At 37.5% G+C, this 18,293-nt stretch overlaps 1 protein-coding gene and 1 pseudogene across 1 annotated transcript; both read right to left on the bottom strand.

The window, feature by feature from the left end:
• Positions 1-426: 426 nt before the first annotated feature.
• Positions 427-18,293, bottom strand: part of LOC109705800 — a 28,489-nt pseudogene continuing 10,622 nt past the window's right edge.
• Positions 11,492-13,119, bottom strand: LOC109705801 (agamous-like MADS-box protein AGL80). Its single transcript, XM_020226577.1, has one exon. The coding sequence runs from the start codon at positions 12,578-12,580 to the stop codon at positions 11,786-11,788; it is 795 nt and encodes a 264-aa protein (XP_020082166.1). The 5' UTR covers positions 12,581-13,119; the 3' UTR covers positions 11,492-11,785.

The following is an 18,293-nucleotide window of genomic DNA, read 5'->3' as shown; positions in this document are numbered from 1 at the left end:
ACACCTAGCCCCAACCAGCCTACGTGGCGCTGATGCGACGCTTGCATGACGGAGCCAAGACCATTTTTGCAAATAAATTTTTGACAGAGCTAATTTTTTTAAAAAAAATTGTCAGGAAACTATTTGCAAAAAATGCCCTAGAAATAATAGTAAAACATCTTTTTACTATTAAGTTATGTTATTTTTATTAAAAGAAATATTAGTTTAATACATACCCTCTTTGAGTTACAAAGCCATAAAGATCAAGTACAAACATAAAAAAAAAGTACAGGGTCGGCAGTGCAGATTCAAGTTGACAAAACATGAATGCACATTTTATTTTTTTTTAAAAAAAACAAATTAAAAAAGCGATAAAGGGTTAAAAAGTACAATATTATTAGAAAATAAACAAGCAGATCACTGATCGAAAGAAGCTAGGACAAAGGGTGATTAAAATTGTAACCTTAACAAAGCCAAAAAAGCATTTTCACAGAACAGGTTGCAGGTATGTTAAAATGATTAAATTTACAAATACGCTATATATACAGAAGGACATAATTAGGATACACAGGTACACTACCATAACTCACCCACCTATTGTATGAAAAAACAAAAAAAGGCAAAAAAAAAACATCATTAGAAAATAACTTAAAAAAGAAAGCAAAATGGGGTTACAGCGACGATTATGGGGGACGATGTATTTGGGAACTGATTAAAAATACTGACACATTTTCATTCTATGCTTTCTCTAGAGTGATTATACATTTAAAATTTTGCCTTCATGAGGTTTATTCTCGGCTTAATGTTGATGAGCTCGAATGGGTGTTCTTGTTCAACATGGATGTAGTCTCTTGTTTTCAAAACCTGCAAGCGAAAATGGAAAGCACGTTTAAGTTAAAAGGAAGATGGCGACAAAACTCTCCAAAATGTCCAAAATTATGATGAATAGGAACTACGAAAAATAGATATATGTATATTAGATTCTTTAAAATTCAACAAAAAAAGAAAAACCACAAGTTCACAAAACGGCATGTAGAGGGTTCTCTAGAGGCCCGGTAATACCAATTGACATATAAATTGAATTAGTACTGCAGAATGTATGTTAAGACGACATTATGGGGACCATGCACAAGGGTCAAAAGAGTGCTGCTTGGAATTCTTGGTGCTTTGGCAAGTCAGTTTGTGAACTCTGACGCACACTGACATGCCCGTGCGCGCGCGAGAGAGAGAGAGAAAGACCATAGGGAAATATGTGAAGGGCTTACCAAAGTCTCGAAGAACATTCTTGACGCTTCTTCGCGGGTTTTCCCACTTAACAGGTGGTCCATGGCCACACTCTTCCTCCCACGCCCGGCCTCTTCATCGAACAAAGTTTTAAGATACCTTGCCACACCCCTACAAAATAATAAACCAACAATTAGGGAGCATTTAATCGTAGTAATTTCAAGAAGAAAATCAATACAGATTTCGTTCCCAATATAGAAGAATTAAAAGGAGAGAATATTAAGCATCTACTAGTGGTGATTATATTTATAACAACAGCAACGAATATAATACTGTATATGAGCACCTTGTGCAAGAAGAACATCCACTGTTCTCAAATGAGTGGAGCTCCTCAGGGTTCGGCAAGTCATCGTTTGCTTCCTCATCGTAGTCTCCTTCATCGTCAACATTAAGGAACTCTAATAGACAAACGAAAAAAATTAAGGTTGAATAATCCGGTTGTAAACTTAAGCATCCAATACCAGTTTATCTTTTGCATTCATGCCTCTTTTTCTTCTTGACAACGATGACAGGAACACTAATGTCAATTTTAGCAGCAATTCTAGTGAATATCAGAATATGACAGCAGAAGTGCAGAGATGAGAAAAGTACATAGAAGATACAGAAATTAGAAATGTTGGTGGTAGGCTGGTAGCAGCGGTTATGGTGGCGACAAGTATATGGAGATATCAAAGAGGAAATGAACATGCAGGTAACTGTTGGAGGCTTTATGTTCTCTAAATTTTTCGCTTTTCACATTTGATTTTTGTCATTAACTGGTAAGTCTTAAAAAGTGCAATGCAGCCAAAATCTACAAAGCCAGAAAAAACTTGAGTTGCAAAAACAAAAAAAGAATTGGTACTCAACATTAATGGAAACTAAATCACATAAAATAAGGTACAAAGTTAGTATTTTAGAACATAAAGAGAAGACTACCTGTACCAACGCCATCAATTCCACTGCAAAAATCCTGCACAATCATAGGAAAGCTATATGAGAAAGTGGATTACACAGAAAACAATAAGGATCACCAGAGACAGTGAATATAAGATGAGCGTTTGTATTGCAAGAGCTGAGCACGAGCAAATGCAATAGACCAACATAATGCTTCAAAATACATTGTTAGCATCAATAGCGTATTTAAGTCAATAACTTACACCATACTCTTTTGGTCCAAAGTTGGTGCCGGTGCTTTCCACATCCATGCCACCCTTCAGGTTGTTTTCTTGTAGCCCAGAATTTTCTCCAACTGCTGATGTTACATTTTCGTCTTCAATAGTGGGTTGAAGAGGAAGTCCTGTATCCGCTAGAGCATCTTCTCCCAGCATCTTCTCCCCAAGGTTTTCCTTGCTATCAAACACTTCGTCAGCTGCATTTTCATCGTGCAACTTGTTACCCAATTCATCTTTCATTTCCTCAACAGCTTCTGAATATGTTGGTTCTCAACCTTCGACGACCACATTCGGACTAGAAATTGCATCTCTCATCACATTTGCAGAGTCGGAAGGCAAGCTTACATCAGCAACAGGAAAACCGCTACTTTCCACAGTAAGAGATGCCTCACCGTTGACATTATTGTCCAAGTTAGCACAAACATCTTGAGGGAAGTTAACTGTATCCATTACACTCATACTTGCACCTTCATTACTAATTGTGCCTCTACCGTCATCCTCAGTAAATATTATGTCCTTGGGAGAAGAGTTCTCCAGCAAATGCAATGGTTTGTCATTCATCTCTGACTGGTCAACAGAAGGCGGGTTAAGTTCATTTGATAACTGCTGTTCCGACATGCCAATATCATTAGCCTTATCAGCTAACATAGCTTCACTATGATTTGTAGCATCATCAGTTCTAGAACCAGCATTAGCTTCCTGATCAGTTATTTCTGTTGTAGGTGCTGCACATGGTTGATCTTCATTTGAAGTCTAAGCAGTCAGTTCTTTCCCACCCACCCTAACAATGTCTGAAACCTCGGGCTCTTTTGATAATTCAGCTTGAGAAGAGCGCCCCCGAGTTACAATATCATATGTCCGTAATTGTAAGGTATTCAGCTCGGCTGATGCACCTGGAGGGGAAAACATATCAGATTTTAAGGCTTAATATCTTACGAAAGAAAGCCGAGACTCATCTTAACGTGCAAGAGATCATTAAAATATTTAAAATAAACCATTAAAGGACTAAACCTTTTGTAATAACCTCGCTAGCTAATATATCTCATTTATTATGTAAATTTCCTTATTTTCATATTACAGAGATGCAAAGTATATGCCAAATCTGCCAAATCTGAAACAGGTGCCAACAGTCTAAATGAACTGGAGAAATCATTATCCTTATTCAAACATTTTAACATTCCAGCCCTGTAAATGTCAACGAATCCAAATATATAAAATCAGCAAGTCAAATATGCAAAGCAACATGATATTATGAGAAGTCCATCATGGAACAAGATGCTGAAAAAATAAAATCTCCAAACAAGTTGGTCTAGAAAGCTCACCGCTAAATATGGACTCATGGAATATCTCATCTTCAAACCAACTTTTCTCAATCATCCATATATCAGGACGTGTACAAGGAGCCTTTTTCCGTATGTGGCGTATGTCTTCGGTATTCAACAATTGTTGGCGTATAGCACTAATAAATGAAAAAATGAGCCAATTGCATAAAACATATAGCAGTCCTTAAGTTATACAAAGGATAACAATTATCGAAAATTAAGCATTTGAAAGCAACTCGCTTAGAGAAAATCTAGCAAGAAATATATGTCAAAGATTTGGAAACCTTCAAATATAAAAATATTTTGTTTAATGCTAAGAAAATTGGGCATAAGTCTCGCTAGAAAAAGTATAGACTAAAATGTACATCAAGCATAAATGGTAAGTACGAGGCACCAGATATTATGAAGGAATACGTACTCCGCATGTAAGACCATAGCATCATCCACCAGAACCTTCCTCTTGGGCATGCCTGTCCTTGGGGTCAACCACAGACGTTTTTGGGGACCTGTTTTAGGGGGAGGTGGGCTTGGTCCTAACCTCAACCCCGGGGTCTTTTTCCCAACTGAAACAAAAGAGTCATGTATTTAGATGAAATAAAAAGTTCACATAAACATTCGTTAACCTGCTAAACCTAAACACTATACCTAGATAAGGACGTGTGTTTATAATGACCTATCATACAAAAATCGCGTATTTCATGTCCCGTGCATGCTAACATAGGTGATAACAGAACTAAACATTTTGATAGAACTCAAAAAATCAATTAAAGTGAAAAAAAAAAAGAAGAATTGAGGCTGAAACACTTCACCTAAAATAGAAGCCAATAAATCATCATCATCAGGAATGTAGTCCATGCTTTTTCCAGCTCGTGGTTTTCGAGCTATTTTTCCTGTGCTTTCATTTTCCAAAGCTGGAGTACTATCCACTAGACGACGTTTTTTGCCAGTAAGGCTGCTGACTCTGTTAGCACTTCCATCAGATTCCGTGACTCCTTTTTCAACAGTAACTTGCCCTAATTCATTCGTTTGGTTGACATCAATGCTTGGAGCTTCAAGCATTTTTTCAGGCTCAGGAAGTTCAGAATTTGATTGCTCAATTGACTTCTCATTACTCAATAAATCACTTGGTTCTAAATGTTCTGAGTTCTGGAGGGCCCCAACAATAGTAGTGCCTGTAGCATTAGTAATGCATGCATCTTCACCTGCAATAATAATATAAGCAATAAATCAACTTTGTTATACTCTAGTTTGCATAGGCATAGGAAAAAGTACCAAGAAATAAAACACCCCTTGTGGCTCAAGAGAAAGTTCACTAATATGTAAAGGATTTACTGTGGATGAACCCTCTTCTGGTTCTTTGTTACCAAATTCAGAAGCATTTTCAACCAAGGCCACGTTTTCCACAAAGCTTGCTTTATCTTTCCCTGCAGTGCAAGATTTCAGACTCAAACCGGAGCCAAATTCAGTAGCATTGGCAGGAAGAAGTGTTCCATCTTCTTCCATATGACCCTGATTAGTTGATGGCTGAGATTTCTCAATTGTTCCTGCCATAGATCCTGATTCAGGTAAATTATTAGGGACAGTCGAAGGTGAATTCACCACTTCCGCATCCACCATAGACTTAGCAATAGAAGTCTCTAAGTTAGAAAGTCCATCCACGGAAGTAATTTCGGAATGTTTAGTCTCACCATTATCATTTAAATGATCAGTGCCTTCATTACAAGTAGCAGTTGCATTATTAACTTGTTCAGGGTCCATTATTACTGCATTGGGGTTGGCAACATTGTCATTTGCTGAATTGACCAAGCTGTCAGCTTTAAGGGCATCATCATTAACTGACGGAGAAGAAGCTTTCCCTTGTTGTGGACTCAAAACAGGGCTTCCTTGTATATTAGCTGGCATTGTTTCTTCCATTAGTCCAGGAGTTGACGGGGCATGGGCACATTCAAGCAAATCTGGGGACCGAATATCCTCCATAGGGGGGCCTTCCTCGTGATTATTTGGGAAAAAGGCTTCATTAAGATCAGGGGTTTGTATATTGTATCCATGCCATGTAGAGGCATCATTATTTCTTCTAAGATCCTCCAAATGGGAAGAATTAGACTTGTCATAAGTAAGCTCGGACAAGTTACTCCTATTTTCAGTGATTCTGAGATTCTCGTCGATGACCATGTCAGTAGAAGGATGAGACGATTGACCTTGATGAAAGATGCTGGGCAAAAGTACACCGAACAAGAGAATTTCAGAAGACCAGGTAATATGGACAAATGAAAACAATGGACATACTGATTGCAGGTGAAAATATACAAGATATTAGGAAAGACTCTGCATCTAATAATGCAATTATAGTTCAACAAGCATGGCAATAGGAACAGCAAAAGCAGTAATGCAACTTCAAACACAGAACTGTGCCTATGCTGGAAAAGCTACAGAAGAACAGGTGTTACTTTGTATATGAGGTAATTACATCAAAAGAGGGAAGGAGCTACATATGGCAAGAGGCAAGTTACCCGAGGGTTAAAAATATGCTAATGACTAAATACTTTTGTAAAATTTCCTTCATCAACCTAGAAGGAGCTTGCTCTTGCTCCTTATGACAACAGCAACACCTCTGATTCCGGTGCACTTCCACCACCATAATTTAACTGTCAGCCATACGTGGTCTTCTAGTTGTTGTTTCTGTGACCGCCTTGCTTTACATCCTAGAATGATATGCATTCCTTGAATAATGTGGAAATTAAAATCTTACTATATTGTTCTAGACATATACATTATGTCTTAAATTCCTTCCTAATGAACTTGCTATTCCTGCTAGAGCGGTTTGAATTTGGAGAGCAATAACTTAATCCATCCAGATTAGTATTCCTTATACTTCTTAACATGACCTGGGAATTTTTTTTCCCTTTTTGTTCAAATCGATATCTAAGGTACTTCATCACTCCATTGTTACTCTCTCTTAACCAGGATTTCATTTGTTTCCTCATGCTAAATAATCATCTAATATCTTCACAGTATCTACTATACGTAATCCTGCCCTTCATCCCCATATCTAGATCCTAGCTCAGCCCTTTGCCCATTTCTATATGAGAAGCATGAAAATTGAAAGAAACCGACTGAACAACCAAAAAAATTTACTTTACCCGTCATCGAAACCCAATTCAATTGAAGGATGCTGAGATGATTTATCCTTGTCCAAGAATAAATCCTGCCAGTAAATAATACATCATCAGGCTATTACATTTGGAGGCCACATGATTTGAAAAAGTTGTTTCATTTTATAATAATCAACAGTACACATCTACTCGTGCATGTGCATGTCTGTAAGGAAATAAATAACAAGGATTGCCATTTATTCAGACTTACCTCATCAAGGTCCAAGCCAATTTGAGAAGCATTTCCATCACCAAATCTTTCTGTATGACAAGTTCATCATGCAATTAATTAAAATTTTCAAAAGTGTTTGACTGAACATGATAACACAAACTATATAAAAACTAAAACGAAATACCAACCATCCAGCCCAAACAGTGATGTCGAATATCCGGTCTTCTCCAAATTATCTTGAAGCGTAATCTGCTCTTTCGTACTAATATGGTGATCAACAAAATCACTGCAACATAAATCACAAACTTAGAATGTGCAACAGTTTAGGTCGCTTCTACAATGTCTTCCCCACTCTAAAGTGCAGCAGCCAGACATTTTTTTTGGCAAACAAAAAGGGCTTCTGTTTTTGCAGTGGCAAGAGGCTAAAATTAGCTTTTGAAGCCCAAAGCAGAAGCTCCACCTGAAGCTTCTATATTGTTGCAGAAAGCAACTGGGCAAACATCCACTAAAGAAACTATTAGTGCTTTTCCTAACGGGGTTAGTCAACAGCACTTTCTGCTGAAGCTCTATCCAGGCCACAGAGGTCCTTACTAGTGTTCAATGCATGATAAAATCAGATATGTACAGAGGTACTGAATGTTATGAGAAAGTGTATATTACCCACCCCTGCAAAGCAGCATCAGGTAGCTCAAAATCATCGAGATGGAATGTCTCGGGCAGAGTGATAGAATGATAAGGCGCAGTAGATTCTTCTGGCGGAAGATCAACTGCAGTTGACCTAAAGGCTTGCTTTATCTTGAGCAAAGCCTCGCTGCAGTCATGGAAGAGATAATTCACCTTCCGAGAATATATTCTCACCACACCAAGCAGAAGGTGGCTTGATAAACGAAGTGCAATTGGAACTTCAGGAAAAAGAATTGAATCTGCATCAAGGATAAACATACTCATGAGACAAAGAGTCAATTCTTCAGCCAATTAAAACCTACAACATAAATATCTGAACAACCAACTAAAACACAGAATACATGCATGTCGTTGGAGAACATGCAACTCACATGGAGAGAACCTCGGATCCCATTTGTTCCTAAATGTAATGCACGACATAGGAAACATTAGGCAATTCCACTTGTATGTACTCTTCAGACCATATATTTCCATAGATAGAATATATTCTTGTAAAGCATTCTTCAGCTTTATAATTGAGAACAGATCTGAATATAAAGCTTGGCAGGTTCAATAAGTCCTTTAATAAGAAATTATTATATTGCACAGCTCTCTTCCGGAAAGAAATCATACTGTGCTGATCTTAAAGTCTTTCTTGTGTGCTAAATTTATATTTGGAAGAGATGGGCAATCTAGGATTATCAATAAATGTAACAGCATTAACTGTTGGGAAAAAGCTAGCAATTTGTAGTATCTCATGTGGTTTGTTAGCGCCAGGCTTATTACTACGGCATGTGACAAATTTCATACAAAGGGGATACATGCAGAAGGCATGTGTGCATTGTGCCGTGTTCCAGCTTTTCATGCCTACTCGGTATGTATCAACATATAAACCACTGTGAGCCTTCTAAAAAGCTAGCGAGTATGGAAGTTTAACACATTTTTAATGCACAATGCCATAAGATTTCTTGGGCCATAAATGACACAGGCCTGACCAGCTAAGACCTATCCAGCTAAGTACACGGAAAGATTCAATATCTTTTTAATTTGTCCCGTTGTAACTTCCATTTAGATAGACATCTCTTCCAAATACAAAATTTATCTATTTGAAGAGACACTAAATCTTTAATTGAAACAGCAATAAGAGTCAGGCCACTTGTTCCAAAGTGGCAATGACATAAGGGACGAAGCACTTGGTTGGGGGTTCGAACGCCCTATCAACTCAAAAAACGAGAGGAGGAAGAAGAAGAAGAAGAAGAAGAAAAGAAACCTATAAATAAGGATTCTCCTGAAATAAGAAATTCATTATGCCACTCTTTTTATTTCTTCGCTATAATATAGCGAACATTGCGCCTATTTGAAACTCGGTGCCTAATTGAAACTCAATGTTTCTTTCTTTTCCCCCTCAAAGTATGCAAAATTGAGATCACAACTCTCTCAGTATACAGTTTTGTGGAATCAAGTTCCTGAATGTCAAACATGGTGCTATAACAAAATCGTCATTTTCCATCAATTTCAAAAAGTTCTCTTCTGCTAAAAGCCTGGTAGAATCAACTTGAGCACTTAATTAAACGAACAGATGTATTTTCACAATTTAACCACTAGCATTTTATAATTGATCTGCACTAATATTTGCATGAAGGTCAGTCATAATAGCTTGTTCATGTACTCGGTAGCATCCAACAACTCTATTGACTAACTCATTTCCACTGTTTGGTTAAGTAACTTATGACGTCGAATATATCGATATTCAGTAAATTTGAGATTTGGCGGAGTTAACTTCTGCGCTAGTCTTCCAATTGGATGCTGAACTAAACAAATTTCCTTTCCAAATCCATAAGATGTAGAATATAACAAACAAATTCTATGAAATTACATTTAAGTGGCATTTAATGATTCCCAAAACTATCCTACAGATTTGTCTCGCAAAGACACTGTTTCCTCATAAGGTGAGTTGTAACCAAATTCTGAACATCTTGAAAGATTCCAGCTATATCCTTGTATAAACTATGCAACCTATACCACATAGTTGTCGACATGGTACTCTTATTGTCTCGGTTGAGCGAAATCTCACTTCTTACACTAGAAGGTTTATATTGCTTTCTTTCCTTAGCCTTTTGTAGAGCTAAGAACAATTTTGCATAGTAGCCTATTTTCGCTTAATCTTGGGAAGCTACATTGGTTGGGAAGCATACTACTACTGCAGGAAGCAAAAGAAAAAGGAAAACACAACTCAAAATGCAATTTATCGCTAGATCATCGCAAAAACCAACCAACTTCATGTAGGTACTTAATTTAACAATAGATGGGTGAAATAGAACTATGTTGGATTTCTTCTTGCTTGCTTTGTGCATTTGAAAGATGTATCAGATGATGTGGATTTACTTACTAGAAATCTTTCTGATTTTGTTGTTTGAAATTTGTCCATATTTTTATGATTTCTGATGGAACGGATTTTCTGCTTGTTCTTTGTACATGATTACTACACTGCTTACCCTCCTTTTGCAATGGCTATTTCCCCTAGTTCAAGAAACTAGGTGAATCTTTATCACCAATTCTGCATTCATGAATTTATACAGCATCGTATAAATGAGATCGACAAATTTTTTTTTAAAAAAAGAGGATCAACCAGTGTGAAACTTGATCACATTCACAAATCAATTGATTAATCAACTCCTTTACCAAACTTGCTAACCCTCCTTGGACTTTCTCAGGCTGCTTGCGAGGAGCTGAGGAGCAGCAGGCTCTTCCTGAAGCTTTCTAGAAGCCGTCTTGAAAACTGGGAACCGTATGAATGTTGGAACAAACCGCAGCGACGCCCATGCCTTCAAGCTCGATACTCTCCTCAAATTAGTTGACGTCAAAGGCACAGATGGCAAGACAACCCTTCTTCACTTTGTCGTCCAAGAGATCATTCGATCCGAGGGCTCCCGCCTTGCTTCCGGCTTTTCGTCAACAACCAAAACTCAACCAAACACACTTCAAGACGACATCGAGTGCAAGAAACTCGGCCTTAAAGTGGTTGCCGGCCTTGGAAACGAGCTCTCTGACGTCAAGAAGGCTGCCGCAATGGACTCGGGTGTGCTCAGCAGCTACGTGTCAAAACTGGCCCTAGGAATCAGGAAAATAAGCGAAGTCCTTCGGCTAAACGAGCAATTGGGTTCAAAAGAGAACAGCAGGATTAAATTCCACGAGTCGATGAACGGGTTCTTAAAAAATGCCGAGGACGAGATCATAAAGGTTCAGGCTCATGAGAGTGTGGCACTTTCTCTGGTGAAGGAGATAACCGAATATTTCCACGGAAACTCCGCCAGAGAGGAAGCTCACCCTTTTAGAATTTTCATGGTGGTAAGGAATTTTCTCGCTATTCTCGGTCAGGTGTGCAAGGAGGTTGGCAGGATCAACGACCGAACAATGGTCACGTCAAATAGGCAACTTCCCGTGCCGGTGAACCCTAATTTACTTCCGTTGTTCCCTCGCTTTACCGCATTGAGACCCGGGAGCTCGGACAACGAGAGTTCGTCATCGTCGTCATGATCAGGCAAATCTTTTTCGCTTTATAATTTATCTCAGGAGAACAGGAGTCGGATGAATTATTCATATTTTTTGTACTTGTATAATAGGAAATCTAAAAGATTTTTGGAGCTAGCAAATCCTTTATATATATATGTATACATTAACGAGTTATGTTTTTTTTTTTCTTTTCTTTTCTTTTGTGTGTGCGCGCGCGCGCGCCCGTAACCATGCATGAAACATAAAAAACAGTAATCACGAGAATTAAAATTTGTAAGCATTAATACCTTCTCTTTATTTACATACACGGCTAGGCTATAAGCAACACGCACTGGCCTAACGCATGCATCCTCATCATCAGCAGGCAAACCCTCTAATTAACTCTGGCGACTACAATCTAGACTTATTCTGCGACTAAGTAAAAGGAAAACTAAGACGTAAGATCGACGTAGGGCCGGAAAAGGAAAAAGAACTACTAATATATCCTTATAAATCCCATCACAGATCGCTCAATGTATAATTTTGCATGCGAGGATAGAGAGATCATGATCAGTTAAGAGGGAAGTAGGGATCGAGCCACGGCATTGTGGTGTCAATGTAGGGCTGCATCAACATCATCTCTTCCGCTTGCGCACTGACACTGCCGAAGAGAACGTTATTGTCGATACTAGGGTTCATCACCTCCATGAACCAGTTCTGTCGCTGCAGTGCCTCCATGGCAGCCTCGAGCGGCGTCTTATCCTTCGCGACCAGCGCGTCGGCCGGTCCTTGGTGCTGTTGGATTACCGCGGCAGCGTGTGAGGAGGAGGCAGCGGCCGTGGCGGCGGCAGAAGCGGTGTGATGCATCTGGGCTTTTAGGATATCGATGCGCTCCTGCACGGCCTTGGCCTTCATCTCAACCATCCAGGCGAGGCTGGTGGCGTCCTCGATGGCCAGGTCACGCAGCCGGCCGACCGCACCTACACCTTCGGCGACGGAGTTAAGACCGTCGTACATAAGGAGGGTGGTCTCGAGCTCGCGGTTCTCGCGCTCCTGCTTGCGGAGCTGCTCCTGGGCCTTGGCGACGCGCTGGCGCAGGAAGCCCTCCTGATTCATCATCTTCTTGCACTGCTCCATCTCGGGCATGCTCTTGAAGCGCGCCAGCACGCGTGCAGCCTCCGCAGGCGACGGCCACACCTTCCCCTGTGCCTCCCCGAGCCCGTACACCACCACGCACGTCCGCACGTCGCACAACGTCGCCAGTTCGCTAGCCTTCTTCATCAGCCCCTTGCGCCGTTTCTTGAACGTCGCCCGCCGCGTCGAGTCGTTTGCGATCCATGCCAAGCTCACCTTTTTCCTGGCCATCAAAGTATATGTACCTTCTGCTGTCGCCTGCCTCTTGCCTGCAATTGTAGAAACTGGAGCGGGAAGGCAACGAAAACGGACTTTATATAGAGGAGAGCCGGAAATTAATTTAATTACATTAAATTACTTAACAATAACAAAGGATATATAGAGAGGGCGAGAGAGAGCGAGGTGGTGTATTTATTATTAAATAAATTAAATAAATAATTGATGAGGATTGATGGGAGGGGATTTGGTGTAGTAATTAGAGGATATTGGATTCGAGATAATCGTACAATAAGGTAAGAAATCCTGAGTGGGATGATTTATGATGATTTTGTAAATTTTGACAAGAAGAATAGTACACTCACTCCTTCGTGTGCTTTGACGGAGATAATTATGGAACAACCCACGTCCTCTTAATTAATTAATTCTTAATTAATTCATTCATTAGGATCCCCCCCCTCTCTCTCTCTCTTTTACGTACAATTAATCCTGAGTGGGATATTATTATTATTACGTTTATTATTATTATATATTATTATTATTATTATTATATGTACAGCGAGTAATATATAATAATAATAATAATAATAATAATAATAATAATGATAGATGTATATATATCTTGTCTAGGTGTATATATATCTTGTCCAGAACATGTTCAAATATTGAAGTGATTAATTTCTGAAGTAAATAAATCGTATTCCTTCCATGAATGGAATAAGTAAATCGTATTCCTTCCATGAATGAAATGAAATATAATTAATATTCTAGCTAGCGATCCATTTAGTACAGTAATCCGGTGCGTATAAATTATTAGAAAAGATACCGCATGCAATGCGGCAAATCTTACGGCGCCAATCCGGTAATAAAGGACATCTTTCATTCCCATGAGTTCTTTATTATAAGATAATGGCTTAGCCATATGGCAGATCGAGACTTCAAGGGCTGGAAACGTGCCTAAACTCATGCTTGGACCCTGCACATGATCTCACAGATCTTCTGCTGAGATTCGGTGCAAATAAAATTCTTATGCATCGCCAATAATTGTCCATTAATTCGGATGCACAAAAAACTTATTTCAAATGCTAGCTTAGTGCCAATTTGTCAGCACCGACCAAAACAGTTCCTGTATTTTGAATTATTAGTGTTGTAAGAGCACCGTGCATAAATTCTAGGTGCATCTAGTTAATTAGCAGAGAATCTGTAACCCCTCCTATATATGACTAGACCTGGCAAACGGGCGGGTTGGGTAATCCGCGGGCGGGTCATTATACCCGCGGGTTACTTGGACATGAATAAAATTTATCCGCAAATTTTGGGGTAGCCAACATCTTTACCCATACCCGCCCGCGGGTGGGCGGTTGGGTATGCGGGTTACCCGTAATTTTTTTTTCTTTTTTTCTCTTACATTTTTAAATGTAAATACATATATGTAAGTTTTAAAAATATAAAATAACTCATTATTTAAAATATCATAACATACAATAAAAATATTTAAAGTATTAAAGCAAAAAATTTCGTAATATAAAAGACGCGATAAAAAATTTGGGTTAGAATTTTTACAATAGATAAATAAAAATATATGTATTTTAATTAAGAAAATATATTTTTGATTAAAAAAATATATGTGCGGATATCCATGGGTACCCGCAGATTACCCAAAATGCCCACAGCTTAATGGGTACCCACCCGTTTTACCCATAATTTTTTGGGTTCGAAAAGTTGATATCCATACCCGCAAATTTGTGGGTAATCCGTGGGTACCCGCGGGTATGGATCGAAATTGCCAGGTCTATATATGACATGTGATGAGGTTTGTTGAGAACTTACTTATGAATATATATATATATATATATATATATATATATATATATATATATAGAGAGAGAGAGAGAGAGAGAGAGAAGAATAGAGATGAGTCCGGCTACTACATAATACACGAAGCACTCGGTGGTTAATCCAAGTTTGTCCGCCGCATGATTACCTTTTATCAAATTTCACCCTTGATCAATGTCACATATTCAACAACCACCTACTCAAACCCTAGGGGGCCCACATCATCCTAAGCGCCCATTCTTCATAATCCAATGGCCAAAAAACTGTAGCAGCCAATACTTGGTGCCTATTAAAGACATAGAGCAGTCTATATATATAAGGCTGGAATCTATCATAGTAACCAAGACTTTGCTATTTTAAGTTTTGGCCACTGGATGAAAAAATATGGTAGGATGATGTGCACCTCTGGTTGATAAGTTTGGTTGAATAGTATACATCATGGATGAAATAGTCAAAGATTAAATTTGACGTGAAAAACTCGATAGCTACCAAATCCTTGTGTTTTTTAATTTAACAAACTATTTTATTAATCGATTAGGTATCCTCAGCCGTGACTATATATATATATATTAATATATAATATATATATACTATATATATATATAGTGTGAGGCTACTATGCTTCCGGAAGCACGAAGCCTTCCGTGCTTCCAAGTCGTTTTCGATGTTGCGACTTTCGAATCGTCGATCGGCTTCGTTAAACTTGATCTAGAGTATTTGAAGTACCTAGAAAATAAATTTTATGATTTTTCGATATCATTTGCCTAGTGATCGAAGGGGCTCAAAATCAACTAATTTTAATGGCCGTAGTAAGCCGTTTGCAAGTTTAACGGTGTAGAAATATCCAAATCATGTGAAATTTTGATAGAAAATTCTTTATACTATATAAAACAAGATCAATATCTTTGATCTAAAATTTTAATGTCATAATATCACGTTTTGTAAGATTTTTATTTTCAGCCGTTAATTTTGAGCCATTTCGTTCACTAGGCAAATAATATCGAAAAATCACATAATTTATTTTCTAGGTACTTCAAATAGTCTAGATCAAGTTTAACGGAGCCGATCGACGATTCGAAAGTCGCAACATGGAAAACGATCTGGAAGCACGGAAGGCTCCGTGCTTCCAGAAGCATAGTAGCCTTACTTATATATATATATATATATATATATATATATATATATACTATTCAACCAACCACGTACTAATCCCTAGGGGGGCCTACATCATCCTAACAGCACATCTTTTAATCCAATGATGGAAAACTTAATACCACCAAGTCATTGGTGCTATTAATAGTATTCCAGCCTAGTTCTATATACCATGAGACAAAATAAGGAGGACACCATAAGAAATCAAATTACGACATTAAAATACAACAATTTTGAAAGAAAATCAACACAAAAAACTTCTAGAGATAAAAAAGAAAATAAGAAATTTGAATCACAGAAAATATGAGTAGTTGCGAGCAATTACTTATTTTAATCTAAAAACCTGTTAATAGCGGTCAAATTAAGTAGACAACTTGAATTACAAAAGAACATGATTATCTGATGACTCTTCCAAAGAACCCAACATCCTTGACTGAGTTCTTGAAAAGAAGTAAACCTACAACTTGCATAACTAGAATGGACATACCTCATTCAACTTAACATGGCAATATTAAATGTACAAATACAGTCAGCAACCATAAATGTGTCAATAAATGTGTCAAAATCTGATGTAAGAAAACTCAGCAATCATACATTACACAGTAATCAAAGTTGACAAATACTACTATGAACTGATAGAGTTTCTTTTAGCAGTCATCTTCACTAAAAAGAAAAGGGCCAAGCAGTTTGTTCAATCAAAAGCACTACATGAATTAAACAATTATTATTCCCATGCTCGGAAAATAAAATATCCCGAGCAATGATGAGAGTATTTGTATTACATTATGACCAAAGAGGTATCATTTGTAGCATGATTATAAATTTTAAAGATAAATTTAGTATAACAAATCTTACATAATTTATATCAGACAGAGAAATTCCGTCTGAGCAAACAATTTATCTTAACTTCATACTCGTTGACATCTAAATGTACCTTTGCTAATCTAAATAATATGTTTGTTTTTCAAAATCATCTACAAGACATGTTTAGCCCTCCTATAGGATATAGGTTTCGGTTGAAATTGTGGAGCAGATACATTACTTGCAGCAAAAAAAGTGTTGGGCCCTTCTTCAGCCCATAAGTGGCATGTGTTGGGCCTTTCTCTGCCTAGAGACCATATAGACAAAAATAAACCAGACTGGGCCGTGCCAAATATTAAAGAGCTAGTCCCAGTAACCTCCACTGCCAGCCCATCAGGACGTATTCATTTTGTATATTTGTTTAACCGGAATGAGGATTTGGATCCAGCGAATTGGGTTTTGACGCCTAAAGAATAAAACGGAACATATTCAAGTAATCATGATCATAACTGATAAATATAATGGGCTAGAAGAATTGACGCATCGATATGGAATATGACCTGAGTTGCTTTCTCGTGACCTAATTAGAAATTTGGCCAAGAATATTGTACCCAGTACCCGAGCTTGTTTAGCGAACTGTATGCTCTAAGCCTTTGAATAAGGCCAGCATTAGCTGTAATCAAGCTTTAGAAATTAATAAGACGGAGCAGTTTCATGCCTGCCCACCTTCTTACCCCTCGGTACTTACCCCTTATCCTTCGATTTTTTCTGCTTTTTATTAGATGCGAGCTTGGAATGATTTAGTCACCAAAAATTTAGAAGAATTGGATCAGTGTGAGCATATTTGTAATTATGGTAGAATCCATGCCCAATCTGGAACGACTTGCTATTAGCAACTACTAGCGTAACGAAGCACGGGCTGACTGTTTTTCTTCTAATTATTTTTCAATGTTTGAGTTAATTTATTTCTAATATATAATTGGAAAGTAATGTATCTTTAACACAGTAAATAAGCAATAAAGTACTTTCGCAATACCATCGTTAAGAGAAATACATGATGACCAACATTGAAATAAAGATTTACAAGTTGTCTCGGATTATGAAATATTCAATAGTATATATATCTCATATGGGTGGGTAAATTATTATAGAGGTAAATATTCTAATACCGACACTGTAACATTACTTATGGGATAAGATTGTTGCGTGCAGCTTGACACTCATACCAACATGTGCTTCTACTGTTTATATGCCAACATCGCAAGTAAAACAACCAACATAAATTCAAAACTGTGGGAGTCTCTAGATGTACCACATCAATTTAAATTATAGTGTACGTTTTAAGATTGTAGAAGTACTCGTTAGATGGCACAAAAAATGTATAAATAATTATATAATTGACAAAACAACCGGGCAGATCTAATATTCGAGATAGCTTCTATATATTTTGCTAACTTCAATCCTGCAGAATACAGAAAGCAAATCTCTCTATCTTCCCTCATAAGGGCAGTTTTAAAAGTTTCACCGAAACTACTAAGAATTACACTAAGACAAGATTAGAAAATGTAGAATTGCAAAATTTTTGAAAAATAGTGGTGCACAAGATAACCCAATATAAATCTACATTAAAGAAAAAAAAAAATATAAAAAAAAAAAAAAAAAAAAAAAAAAAAAAAAAAAAAAAAAAAAAAAAAAAAAAAAAAAAAAAAAAAAAAAAACAAAAAACAAAATACAAAAAAAAAAAAAAGGGAGAAGCTGGATCACTTTGAATTTGAAACTTACACCCACAAAAGTTAAACTATGATAAATTTCTTCTTACACATATATCTTATCTTACATTAATTAAATCACAAATTCCTGAAGAACATAATTCTAAGAAATGTTCGGATCCATCGAGGTACTTTAGTACACAAACAGAGACATCTCTCTCTTGTGTTTG

This window comes from Ananas comosus, unplaced genomic scaffold (genome assembly GCF_001540865.1).
Source record: "Ananas comosus cultivar F153 unplaced genomic scaffold, ASM154086v1, whole genome shotgun sequence".
NCBI classification, from domain to species: domain Eukaryota; kingdom Viridiplantae; phylum Streptophyta; class Magnoliopsida; order Poales; family Bromeliaceae; genus Ananas; species Ananas comosus.
The sequence above is the reverse complement of the archived record's forward strand: the minus strand, read 5'-3'. Positions and strand labels throughout refer to the sequence as shown.